The 13411-nt window shown below is 48.9% G+C and overlaps 1 protein-coding gene across 2 annotated transcripts in view; it reads right to left on the bottom strand.

Annotated features, from left to right (window-relative positions):
* The window catches only part of BRD10 (bromodomain containing 10), a 114347-nt gene extending 104394 nt beyond the window's left edge, over positions 1 to 9953 (bottom strand). Inside the window, exon 1 of one of the 2 annotated variants that reach the window (XM_048850922.2) lies at positions 8404 to 9953. In XM_048850922.2, the coding sequence (XP_048706879.1) occupies positions 8404 to 8930 (527 nt within the window). In that variant the 5' untranslated portion in view covers positions 8931 to 9953. The remainder of the gene's footprint in view (positions 1 to 8403) is intronic. The other variant, XM_048850921.2, reaches the window with a different exon arrangement.
* Between the last annotated feature and the right edge of the window lie 3458 nt (positions 9954 to 13411).

The raw sequence follows: 13411 nt of genomic DNA on the forward strand, positions 1-13411 counted from the left end.
ATTCTAGGCCAGTGGTCACCAACTGGTAGATTGTGATCAACTGGTCGATCCTGGATGATCTCCAAGCAGGGCTGCCGCTGAGACAGGCTCCCTGCCTGCCCCGGCCCCACGCCGCTCCTGGAAGTGGCCACTACGGCCCTAGGGGTCTTCCTCCACATGCTGTTCCTGCTTGTAAGCACTGCCCCCGCAGCTCCCATTGGTTGGGAATGGGGAGCCGTGGCCAATGGGATCTGCGGGGGCAGTGCTTGCAGAGAGGGGAATCGCATGGAGCCATGTGCCACCCACCCCCTCCCCTACAGGGAGCGTTGGCCCTTTCTGGGAGGGGCATGGGGCCAAGGTAAGCAGGGAGCCTGCCTTAGTGGCAGCCACACTGCGCTGCCAAACGGGAGCCGAGGGAGGTAAATGCTGCCAGGTAGGAGGCCACACCCCAACCCCGTGCCCTGAGCCCCCTCCCGGAGCCAGCATCCTGAACCCCCATTTGTACCCTGAACTGCCTTCTGCACCCCAAGCTCCAGCTCTGAGCCCCCTCCCAGAGCCAGCACCCCAAACCAGCCCTGAGCCTCCTCCTGGAGCCAACACCCCATACCCCCTCCTTCACCCCAACACACTGCCTCAGCCCTGACCCCCCTCCCAGAGCCAGCACCCTGTACTCCCTCCTGCACCCGAACACTCTGCCCCAGCCCAGAGCGGCCTCCTGCACCCAAACGCCCTCCCAGAGCTTGCACCCCTCACCCCCTCCTGCACCCCAATCCCCTGCCCCAGAGCCACCTCCCGCACTGTGAACCCCTTAGCCCCAGCCCAGAGCCCACACCCCCCTCCTGAACCCCAACCCCCTACCCCAGCCTGGTGAAAGTGAGTGACGGTGGGAGAGAGCGAGTGAGGGAGAGAGGCAGGGAGGAACGAGTGGGGCGAGACTTTGGGGGAAGGGGCGGGGTAGATCCTCAGTTGCCCTTAAATTCAAAAAGTGATCTTGGGCTTAAAAAGGTTGAAGACCACTGTTCCAGGCACTGCTGTAACAAAAATAATTTATCAGAATGGTTGCCACTTGCTCTGCAACCCCCACCCCACTTCTTATCCTCAGTGATAATCCTTTGGCTGCTGGAATCCAAATCTGAGCTCAGGAAATTTGGGACAAGACTATCCTTGGTGAAGAGCCCACGATTATGAAATACATATATACAGGAGATAAAGCTGAGTCCAATTCTAACCATATTTAGAGTAGTCCCCTAAATTACTCAACACAAAAGGAATGAACCACCAACCCAATAAACTGGCATAAAAAGAGAAGAAAGATTAGCTCTATTTACTACAGGGTAAACATTGTGAGCAACAAAGGAATCATCGGCATTTGTTAATTTGCTCCCTACCCCAACCTTGCCAGAACTCCTGTAGTTTCACCACACAATGTACCATGAGAAAACCCATGTACATTTTGTGGCATAAAAAACAGGTATCATTGTTTAACAATAAATGGTAAAATGAAGGCTGTGCTGCACCATGGGATGTCTATCCAGAATACTGAGATTAATTCAAACAAGCAGAGCTGCATGGACACAATGATTAGCAAGGAAAGTACCTTAATCTGGAATAACACAGTGGTGTGAACACACTTTAATTCAATGGAGTTAAATAGCTTCACTTACAGCAAACAAATTAATTGGATATAACATCCTCACATAGACGTGGCCTAAGAGCTTGTCTACGTGAGAAGTTATGACGACTTAATCAAAACTGAAGTTAAGCTAAAGCACATTAGCTTCAAAACTTTAGTTACTTCATCTTAACTTTCTGGAGTGTCCCCGTGTACACTAACTCTAATTACAGTCTGATCTAGAGTGGTGAAAGGAAGGAACAGAATTAGGTAGCAACTAGGCTGCCTAGCAATGAGATGAGTGCACAGGTGATTAACACAAGGTAATCTCTGATACTCCACCTTGCACAGGTGTTAGAGTGCTTAGCAGAAAAGCAATCCAGCACCTACCATTTGTATATATTTCACAGCCAATGCAGTACCAGAAGAAAGAACTAGTTATTAGATTTTTAACATCTTTAAATGCAGAGATGTGTGTATAATTCAAGTTGGGGATTGGATTACTGCCCACTACCCTTGTAAAAAGATTGTTCTTTAATCAAAAGTCATGCTTTCATACCCAAAGAATATTTTTATAATACATTGTGTGTTTAGGTTAAAAAACCTTTACTGCACAAGATCTTCACCACCTGTTTATCTGTATATTCACATGCCAGACAACTAGTAGGCAGCCTTCATTTTACCATTTATTGCTAAAGAATACCACCTGCTTTTTATGCCACAAATCTCAACAAAAATCCTTGTTAGCGTGATAGTACTGACAATTTTTTTCCTCCTTGGTTGCAAATATTATGAAAATTTTCATATTAAAGCAATATGAATTTTCTTCTTTTACCTTCTTTTGTGTTCCATTCAAATATCTTTTGCAGCTGTGCAGTTTTCTAATATTTTATGACCAGTTTCTTCTCACTTTTACCTGATTTTTTGGGGACAGGGGGCTTTTGTGTTGATTTTAAATGTTTTGTATTTCATCAAGTTCAGCTGAAGCTTTAAAATTATACACATTTTCATCAGCCCCTAACTCTTAAGGATATTAAACAGTATGGTACCTCATTTAGCCAGTTACTGAGTGATTGCCAGTATTCACTTATATTCAGAAACAGAATTCAAGGTCAACAAATTCACTGTGTCAGTTTGTTTAGGAAGTGGTTTTCAGCGTATCTTTTAGATCTATAGAGAATTTGATTCTAAAATGCAACCTTATATACCAAAGGTTCCCAAAACATTTTTTGCCAAACCACTCTTCCAAGATTAGTGTTCCATGAGTACCCGCTTGTTTATAAGAAACAGATGGCCAAGGGGTCACCGATAGTCATGGGGGCTAGTATGTTGTGCCCCACACTTAGAAAACTTCTGTTACAGAGTCACCTCATTTCTTCACAGATATGAAATCATTTTTCTCTTTTCAGATGTCCCATATCTGACTGGAAAAGCCTTCTAACTGCGGAGAGCTAGACACAGTGCACCCCAAAACCAGTCTCCTGTGTTGTCTAAGGGGAGCTGCTTCAGATAATCACAAGCAACTAAGCCCCAATCCCACTAATGGCATTGGTGCAACCAAGTTCCCAAGCCAAGGCCTGAAATACACCAGTTAAAAAGCAAAAAGGTTTCTGGAGTAAATCATTGTCCCTGTAGTTGACCACCTTCCTCCAACCATTTCTTTCTACATGCTATTTTATGAATCCCAACCAAGCTGACTACAAAAATCCTGTACATATCCCTGCAGTTCAGTCCTGAAATATTTAATACAAAGATTCAACTTAGTGTCTGTTCATACCTGTGCTACTTTTAAAGAGTACAATACATTAGAAGTTGGCATCTTTCACCACCCAGACAAAACATCTGATTATATTGGTGAGAACACCCTCAATGGGCTTTTTTATTACTTCATCTTCTTGTAAACCTCAGATCCTATTCTCACACCATTCTCGTGTACACATCACTCAGACTAGATGTAGTAATCTAAAGGCATTCTTCAATTCCTGTTCTAGAGATGCTCACAGTCCATTGCAGCAGGTGAGAAATCCAGGACTCAGCACTAGAAAAGTTTCTATATAGCTCTTTTAGAGTCTTCTGCCATTTTCTGCTATATTTGCCATTTTGGATTAACTGGGTTCCTATTTTTTCATCAGCAGTTTAGAATATGAATTTAACTAGATGTTGCAGCTATACTTTTATAACAATTATAGAATTAGGTCCCTCTGAGAAATTACTAACGTCCAAGACTTCACTTATTACCCAGATTCCGCTTTCTTGAGGTTCAGTCATCATCATAACAACTCAGATGGCCTAATTTGAAGCTAATGTGATTACTCTTAGTACTAACACTACCTGTTTTTTCAAAATAGAGAAGTATAACATCCCTCATGATAAAACTCATTTGTTATCATTCCATTATTGTGACACTCTGTACCTCAAATTAGCATCCTGGAATGCCCATATTCACAGTGTCCTTTAACTAATATATGTTTTGTACAATGCATGCCTTGTGAGGTATCATTTTAAAAGTCTTGATCTGTTGAATCTTAATATCCTGTTGAATTGTATGTACTATCATTGTATGTTAAGTTATGAAGTATTGCTGTATGTATTACTGAAATACTTTATGAGGTTGGGAGATGCCCACAGCTGGCCCTTCATAGGGACAAAGGAGCAACCATCACTGGCCAGACTGGGGTTAATGGCCCATCACGAAGAATCCACGATCCCAGAGACTTCTCAGAGAGGACACATATGCAATGGGCACTCCCCCAGGTCAGGGCAAGGATCTTTCTAGCAGCTGGAAGGAAGTATAAAAGAGATACAACGACATCACTTGGCCTCTTCTCTCCCCCCACCCCAAATCTCAACACCTGAAAGATCGTCTGGAAGACAATGACTTTGAAATAGGAAGATTGGTCCCAGGCTGGAAGGGAGTTCAGTATGAGTATTGAGAAGTGTAAACTGCCTGTAACTTCTACCAGGGTGAGAGATTGTTTGATTCAAATTTTGCTTAGTCTGTTGAAGTTAAAATTTAGACTGAATTTCTAAGATAACCAACTTTGATCTCTATGCCTGCTACTTATAATCACTTAAAATCAGTCTCTCTGTAGTTAATAGATCTGTTTTATATTTTACCTAAAACAGTGTGGTTTTGGTTGAAGTGCTTGGGGAATCTCAGCTCAGATTACAAAGGCTGGGGTAGGTCCACTTTCCTCTAAAGAAGTGGCAATCTTATTAATGAGCTTGCACTGTCCATGGGCGTCTTGAGCAGTGTAAGACGGTATATTTCTGGGGTGCAAGGCTGAGGTGATTGGCTGGTGCCTCTTCCTGTATGATTCATAAGTGTTTCAAGGAACATTCATACAATTTAGCTAGGTGTGTGGCTCCAAATGCTAATGGCTGAGTGATTACAGCGCTTGGAGGGGTGTTTCTTCTTGTCACTGGCATAGCTTTGTGAGAGACAAGCCAGGCTAGAGAGCTAAGGAGGCACAGCGGTCCCACAGTTCCAGATTGTGCCCTGGGAATCCCTGTCACAATTATAAAGCCATTTGTAAAGGTATAACTGTGTAATCTGATTTGGTTAACGGGCCAAGCTTCGAAGGCCATATACTCAACTGGATGGCATATCTCTGTTTGTCTATCCACCTCAATGCCACATCTAATCAGTTTTAGGCATCAGTGGCCAGAACCCTGGAAAATCAGAAAACTGCAAGAGTGAAAATGGAGGATTCATCTCTGCAATTGCCTATTGATCAAACAAATGGTTGATGGCACTAATGCCTTCCAGCACAACAATACCTATATTTCATCTATGCCCAGCATCCCAATACAGTTTAACCTTGAATGACTTATCTCCTAGACAAATAATGATAGGGGAAGGTGGGATGTGACCGTGTACTCAGCCCCTTTGCATGGGAGAACATGGGCCCCTGAAATAGCAGGAAGAGGGAATGGGAGTCATACAGAACCCCTGGTAAAGAGGAAACTGGGGACCTTTGTATGGGGTGAGGGGAGAATAGGGAGCACAAGAAGCCTCATGAATGGGAACCTATACAGAGACATTGATTTGAGGGAATGGGAGGTGCACAGAGTTCCAGGCATAAGGGAAAAGATGAGGGGAAAGTTCCTGAAAGACGCCAATGGGAGGATGGCACACAGGGACCTTGTGTTACAACAGAGGGATGCAAGAAGTCCCTGATGTCCAATGACCTCAGCCTGCAGAAGGTACAAAGTATGTTACACCCAAGTAATGATTTATTTACAAACCATTATTATTCTAAACCATCAATAAATCTGAAGCTAGTCCACACACACAGTCACCAGGAGCTATCCACTTGCACCTATCTGAATTAATACTTGTATTGCAGGAGACACCCATAGATGTTCCCACTAAGGACTGATTCATCTTTCACTGTCTGACCTGCCCACCAGTTTCAGATACAGATTAAGAAGTCTAGCCTAAACTCTACTTTTGCTGATAAAAGAAACTTCTGAGAATGTGAAATGAAGAGGACGAAAAATTATTATTAAATTTAATCACTTTCTTCAGTTGTCTTGACTAAAGAAAGATGCTACTAGGGATATATATGCCTATCAATATTAAAAAGAAATCTGCTAAGGATCTATATGGTTATCGATATCATTGTGTCTGTTTCTCCTCCTTAGATTAGGGACTTCGGAGTAGGTACTGAATCTTCCTCTGCTTTTGTGGCACCAACCACAAAATTTATGGACCAAATGAAGTGAGGCAGGAGCGGTGGAAGCACCCTGAAAGTGGGGGGACCAGAGGCACCCGAATGGTGGCCCTGCCCTCACACCACCTCTTCCCTCCCCTCCCCCCCAAGAGCCCACCCCACCCCTTTGCCCCCCCCGAAGACCCTACCCCGTCATTCACTCCTCTCCACCCCATCCCCATCGCTTGCCCTTACATCCAGTAAAAAGTGCAGGGGCTATGGCACCATCCATTCCAGCACCCCTGAAGTGAGGTCTAATGCAAAGTTTTTATTTTGGTTCTATTCTTTGGCCCAGATCCACAAAGGGACTTAGGTATTGCAGCACCTAACTTTTAGGTGCCTAGAAAAAAATCCGTGGAACAACAATGGGAGCCACAAAACCTGATTTAGTTGCACCCTAGTCTCCCTATAAAATGCATAAGGAAAGATAGCACCTAAGAATGAGATCACAAAAGTCAACATGCTAGGCAGAGTGTGCCTAAACTAGCCAACAGGAGACGCCACGGAGAGGGTACTCAATCTCTTCTGCTGAAGATGTTCCACTGCGTATAAATACTTAAGAGTCACTGGGACAGAGAAAGAGTGAGAATGACTCTAACCCGGTGAAAAGGGCATCCACCCAGAAGGTAGAAGACACAGGCTCCATTCCCCCTGCTCCAATTACTATCTAAAGTAGAACAGCTTCAACAGGAAAGACTAAGGGGGATTCACATCAGACTATCCTACTGTCCAGTGGCTGAGGCACTCTCCTGAGAGGTGGCAGATCCCTGTTCCAATCCTTTCTCCATCACAGTCCCATCAGGAACTGAACCAGGTGAGAGCTCTAATCACTGGGATAAAAGATATGAAGTGACCACCACCACTTCTCCCACCCCCAATTTTGGCTCCACCCCCAGGCGCCCTCCTGCTTGCCACTTCACCCTTGACCCCAGCCCAGGAAAGCTGATCCTCTTCCAGGAAGCGTGTTGGGCCTGCGGCTTGTACTGGGGGGGCCCCCAGGTGCTGGAGCTGTGCTGCCTGGCGCTCACGCCACCCAGCACTGGTCTACGGAACCCGACTCTCCAGGGCTGGGGCCCTGGACCCCGGAAGGGCTGGAGGCTCTGCGGCTGCCCACCCTGTGCTTCGGGGAGCTGGCGGCACTGGGACTGGGAGCGCTGGGACCGCAGCGCCCAGGATTGGGGGTGCTTGGGCCACCCAGCAGTGGGGCCATGACACCCCGGGGCTGCAACACCCTGGGGTTGGGTCCTGGAGGCACTGGGGTTGCAGCACCTGGTGCTCAGGGGTTAGGGGCACTCAAGTGGGGCAGGCAAGAGCTGGGGTAGCATGGCTGGGGAAGCAAGGCCGGCGGGCACAAGGAGCAGGGAGGGGTTCGGGGTTCTGGTGGGAGCAGAAGGAGCAGGGAGGGTGGAGAGGCCTTGGGCTGAAGGGGCGGGCCCAGCCTCCCCCAAAGTTTTTGCACGCACCACGCATGGAATTTTTATAGCAGAAACGTAGGCACTGAGTGAATTTAGGTGCCTATCACATTAGACAGCAGCCAGGCAGGGGTTTTGTAGATCGTAGTAGTGCCGAACATTGAAGGTTTATGGATCTTTAGCGATATCTGTAAGTAAAATAACATTAGAATGCTTATCACTGCATCCTAAGTGCCAAACAAAATTAAAAGATGCATCATCTACCTCTAGCAGTAAAGCTCTCCTTTCACAAGGAGTTTCTCCAGTGGCTGTGCACCCTTTCTTGGTTCTACCAGTATCAAATATCCAAGAGGAAGTAGCTTGAAGGCAATACTAAAATAAACAAATACATTTTTTAGCTGTCATTAAAGGTGAGAGGCTTGGGCTTAACCCCTCCTTCAGAAACAAGTTTCCTAAGCACAAAGAGTTGAGCCCTAGTGTGCATGTGGTTTTCATTACATATTTGGGTCACAAAAAACAAACAAACAATTTAAGGAAAGTGAGGCAGAAAGTGACTTTTGCCAGGAGTTAGTCCTCAAACCCAATAAGGCTACCACACAGGAGCGTACCCCATACCCACATAATTGGCACCTGTCAGAATCTCTTTGGTGTCTCAGGAAGACAGACAAGTGTTTGCTATACTTACCGGGACAGCAACGCCAGCTTCTGTTCTAGCATCATCTCCAGCTTCTGGGCCTGTTTGGAGAGCCAGTGATCCACTCCGTGCAACCGGTAACACGTCTCAAGCATTAGTCGAAAATCGGCGACGAAATCCGTGATCGCAGTGTACTGCCCATTGGAAAATCTCTCTTCCATCTTCAGCAGCCACATCCCGGCCGCTTGTTGTGGAAAGGAGTCGCTGTCGCTGCTACCTGCCAGGGAGGCGGTTCCTCCTTCCTCCGCGACCGCTGCCTGGTCTCCCTGGGGCTTCAGAAAAGGAGCCGTCAGTGGCCGGTGCTTCTCCAGCAAAAAATCACACAGGATCCGGTAACCCTGCTGGAGCTCCGGGCTCAGGTTCTGCTGCCAGCGGTAGCGAGGGCTGTTGTCCCCCGCATTCTCCTCCTCTGGCTGCTGCTCGTTCTCCTCTGGCGGGTCGCCGACTGGAGCTGCAGCCTCTGAAGCATCTCCGGCGGCCGGAGACTCCATGTCCCCCTCCGGCCGCGCCAGGCTCATGCACCCCACACACGCTGGGCCCGGGTTCCGCTGCTACCCGCCGGCGACCGAGCCTGGGACCGGGCTCCTCAGCATCAGTCAGAGCCCCCTCAGGCCAGTCACTCAGCGGCCGGGCGGGAAGGCAGGCTCACCTGTGCCGCTCAGTCCGGCCCTATGCCTTGGGGGCCCGTCCGCCCTCGCTGCCAGCCGGAGGGAAGGTGCTGCCTGCTTCCGGCTGTCTCCCATTCACAGTTCACCGAGAAGTTGCCGCGGTCTGTACCCGCGCCAGCCTCCCTCCCTGCCGGGGTCTCCGCCCGCCCTAGTAAGCGCCGAGGCAGCCGCTTTTGCTCTTTGTGCCTGGTTCCGTCGCCCGCCAAAGGGTCCGTGGCCTCCCCTCTCCCGGGTAACACGGAGGCTATGGCACATATCCGGGCATGTCTTCTGCCCGTATCGGCCTCCCTCTGTCGCGGCTCTGTCTTCCCCCAGCCAGCTAAGCGGGAAGGGGAAACCGCCCCCGCCAGCAGCCGCTCGGGTCTGGCCGGGCTGACCCTACCTTGGCCCGGCGAGAGAGCCGAGCCGGCCCAGCTCTCCCCTGGGCCCGGCAGAGGCTGCTGCCCCGCTCCCAGGCTGTGTCACCTCCCACGGGAGCTGGGGAAGCGGCCGCTCTCCGTGCCCGGCCCAGACTCCGTAGCCAAGCCCGGCCGGGGCCCCCTCTCCTCAGCCGCGAGTCGCACGGCGCCTCGGCCAGGCTGCGGGGCCTGGGTCCGCGGCGGCGGCCGGAGCGGAGCCCTGTCTCCGCCTGCAGCTGCCTGTGGGGCCCGTGTCTGCGCTCCGGGAGCGGCTCACGGAGCGGCGGGGACCGGCCGGGTGTCCTGTCCCCCTCCCCTCTACCCGCGGAAGGACATGGCTGCGGGCGGCGGCTGGCGCCGGCAGCGCTGTCAGTTAATGGCCGCGGAGGGCATCGGCTCGGCCCCCCGGGCAGGTTGGGAAGGGGCGAGAGAAAGAGAGGAGCCCCCCCAGTCCCTCCAACACGCATGCGTAATAGCAGCGGCGGCTGCGAAATAGTGCGCTGGTTGTTTTGGATGCCAGCTGAGATGCCGTCATTAGACAGCGACTTATTGTGGGACGGAGTGCGAATCTAAGGCACATGCGCAGTCTGGGGGCATTACCCATGGGTGGGTAAATCAGTGCGCATGCGCAATCTGAAGGCGCACTGTGATGGCACTTGCCAGGGAAAGTGGGGCTGGCCTTAACCTCAGGGTAGAGCAGCTTGGCATCAGCCAGGGTGCTGCTGGAGACAGGTGCACCAGAGCTACCCCTTGCTGAAGTGGTGGTGTTTGCACGCTACGGGCAAGATGAGAATACTGCTGTCATCATTTTGCAGCTCAGCCACTGCAATGCCCTCTGCTCTGGCTTTGGCAAATGCAGCCTTGGCCTGCTCGTCTCGCCTCAGCATGCTGCTGCATCGATCATTGTCGCTTTATATCCCTCCACGAGCTTCCCCCTTTACTAGCTCATCAAACGGAGCTGCTGCTGGTCACTGTCAAGGCCTGTCTCACCCCCAGCCCATCCTCTCTTGTTTGCTGTCAAAGCATCAGCACCCATCTCTGCTCAGGATGCTAACTTTAATTTTCCACTTGTTGCATTCTAGAACAATTTTGTGCTTCACACTTTGTTCTATAATGGGCCTGAGAACAACAATATGGTCTGCAAATTATATCCGCGGTCTAAATCCTGCTTGTTTCTCTCTGTGTTGCAAGTCTATTTGTTTCTTCATACGTTCCAAGATGATGTTGCACATGATTTTCCCACGCATTAAGAGTAATCTGATTCCTCTCTAGTTATTGCAGTTGGTCAGGTCAGCCTTCTTTAGCTATTTTACAATACGGCCCTCCCTTCCTGTGGGTTGGGTTCTTTTCTCCATTCCATGTTCTATCCAAAAACACAAGGAAAGTCTGGAGGGTTATTTTGTCACTTGTCTTGCAAGAGGAGATGCGGATTGGTTGGAAGGGAGATCAGGATGTATGTCTTAAGCTGCATCAGGTAAGGGTACCAGGTCTGTCTCGGCCAAATAGGAGCAATCGTGAGCTCTGTACTTTTTTATTTTTAGCAGGACCATCAGTAATAGAGGATTAGGTTTACATGTACTCCCAGTTCTAGTAGCTACTGAAGCACTCCTCTTTGAACATGCTGAACAGTCACCATTTTTTGAATCAGCAATCTGAAGGTTAGCTACAATTACAAGTGTGCTTGTAAAAGCATTTGATTTGATTCTGAGAAACTCCATGAGGAACGAGGAATGTCTATGTTGAAGTCAAGCTAAAAAGGTAAGTCATTTTGTGACTCTGTCAAAGGAACAAGGATTTCATGTTTGACAACCCGATACTAATTTGAGGACATGACTGGGGATTTTGAAAGTCTAATACACTATGATTACTTCTGGGGGAATTCTGCGCCACTGCACAATGCAGAATTTTGCAAAAATTAATGGGTTTTTGCACAGAATTTCCTTCCCCCCCCCCCCCACAGAAATGGGCTGAAGTGCTACTGGCTGCCACTAGGGGCCGCTGGACCCAGCAGAGCACATAGAAGACACTGTCAGGGGGAGGGAGCTACAGGGTTTCTGTCAGCTGCGGTTCCCCACACGCCCTGAGGGAAGGAGGTGGCAGTGCGCAGGAAATGCCACACAAGCCTGGTACTGAGCATCAGGCTGTTTCTCCCTCTGGATCCGTGGGCCCTGAGGAGTAGGGGGGTGGGTGTCTGGGCTGGGTGTCCTGAAGCTGAGGCTTGGGTGGGAGGGGTGCAGGTGTCTGCGCAAGGCAGGGCCCTTTGGGCTCTGGGGGAGAGGGGTTGTGGGTGTCTGCCCCCCCATCTAGGCTCTGGGGGCAGGAGGGGCAGCGAAGCAGAACTGGGTTTCTTTAACTCTCTACTCCTGGGGGTATTTTTGTGTGTGTCTGTATTGTTACAGACATACTTGCTGACAGGTATTTTGAAATAAATTACCAAAATAATTGAAACTGGAGTGATTATGTAGTGTTATTTTTGACAAATAAAATGTGCAGAATTTTAAAATGTTGTGCGCAGAATTTTTAATTTTTTGATGCAGTATTCCCCCAGGAGTATATGATGTTAGGTTACCTGCTGCTGTCAAGGTTATAGGATCTCACCAACGTGGGGTTCAATTGCCAGTGATTTGAGTTTTATTGAAGGGGATGGTTGTCACTGCACAATCAACAGGAGAGATTAGCGGGGGTGGGGTGGGAGGATCACCTGGGTGATACTAGGTCTGGGTCAGTCAGATGTCCTTGGGGGAATGGGTAGAGAAGACACTGCCACAGCATAGGGAGTTTGATTTGTGTGCCAAGATATCAGCTGGACTGAGCTGGGAGCTGCAGTGGAGGGGTTTGATCCAGAGAACAGGTGGACTCAAGTGGCAGGTGAAGACCAACCCAGCAGCAATGAGGATGATGGTTCAGCCAAAAGGAATCAGAACCCAACTCTCTATTACTTTGCAGCACACACAGCATCAATGACTGCAGTAAATGGTTAGTTCTTACTCCACAGGGAACAGAAAGGTTGGACAGGGGTTATTGGAACTATTAATTGGGTCAGAAAGCATTAATCTATACATTTAGGCTGTGGGAAGAAGTTACTCACCTTGTGCAGTAATGATGGTTCTTAGAGATGTGTGTCCCTATGGGTGTTTCACTGTAGGTGTGTCTGCGTCCCTGTACAGCTGATCAGAGAATTTTGGAAGTACTGTTTGTTGGGCCCACACATTTGCTATCTCGCCTCATGCTGCATCATGAGGCTAGCCAGCGCGCATGACCTAACTGTCCTCAGTTCCTTCTCCACCACAGAGTCATAAACAAGAACTCTGAAATAGAGGGGAGGAGGGAGGGTTGTGGAGCACCCATAGGGACACACATCTCTAAGAACCATTGTTACTGTACAAGGTGAGTAATTTTTTCTTCTTCTTCAAGTAATGTCCCTATGGGTGCTCCGGGATAGGTGACACCTGAGCAGTACCCCTCCTGGACAGCTGGGGCTTCGGAATTGGGTCAGTTACAGATGACAGTACTTTGGAACCGAAAATGGCATCAGAGGCAGAGGCCCCAGTGATTGCGTAATGTTCTGCGAAGGTGTGGGCTGATGCCCATGTTGCTGCTCTGTAGATCTCTGAGATAGGGACATCCTTGAAGAAGGTGACAGATGAGGAGATTGATCTTGTGGAATGTGTACAGATGGAATCTGGAGGGGTCATGTTCTGAATTTGGTAGCACTGCATGATGCAATTTGAGACCCACTTAGTGTCTTTGGACTCATATTGCTGAGACCTTGGATCTTTCCACCATAGAGAGGAAAAGTCTAGGTGACTTCCTAAAGGCTCTTTTCCTATCAAGGTAAAATGCTAGGGCTCTCCTAACATCTAAGGTGTGTAGCATAGTTTCCCTGTTATCTTGGTGAGGCTTGGGATAGAAGATTGGAAGGTGGATTGACTG

The sequence above is a fragment of the Caretta caretta genome, chromosome 5, assembly GCF_965140235.1.
Source record: "Caretta caretta isolate rCarCar2 chromosome 5, rCarCar1.hap1, whole genome shotgun sequence".
In the NCBI taxonomy this organism is placed as follows: domain Eukaryota; kingdom Metazoa; phylum Chordata; order Testudines; family Cheloniidae; genus Caretta; species Caretta caretta.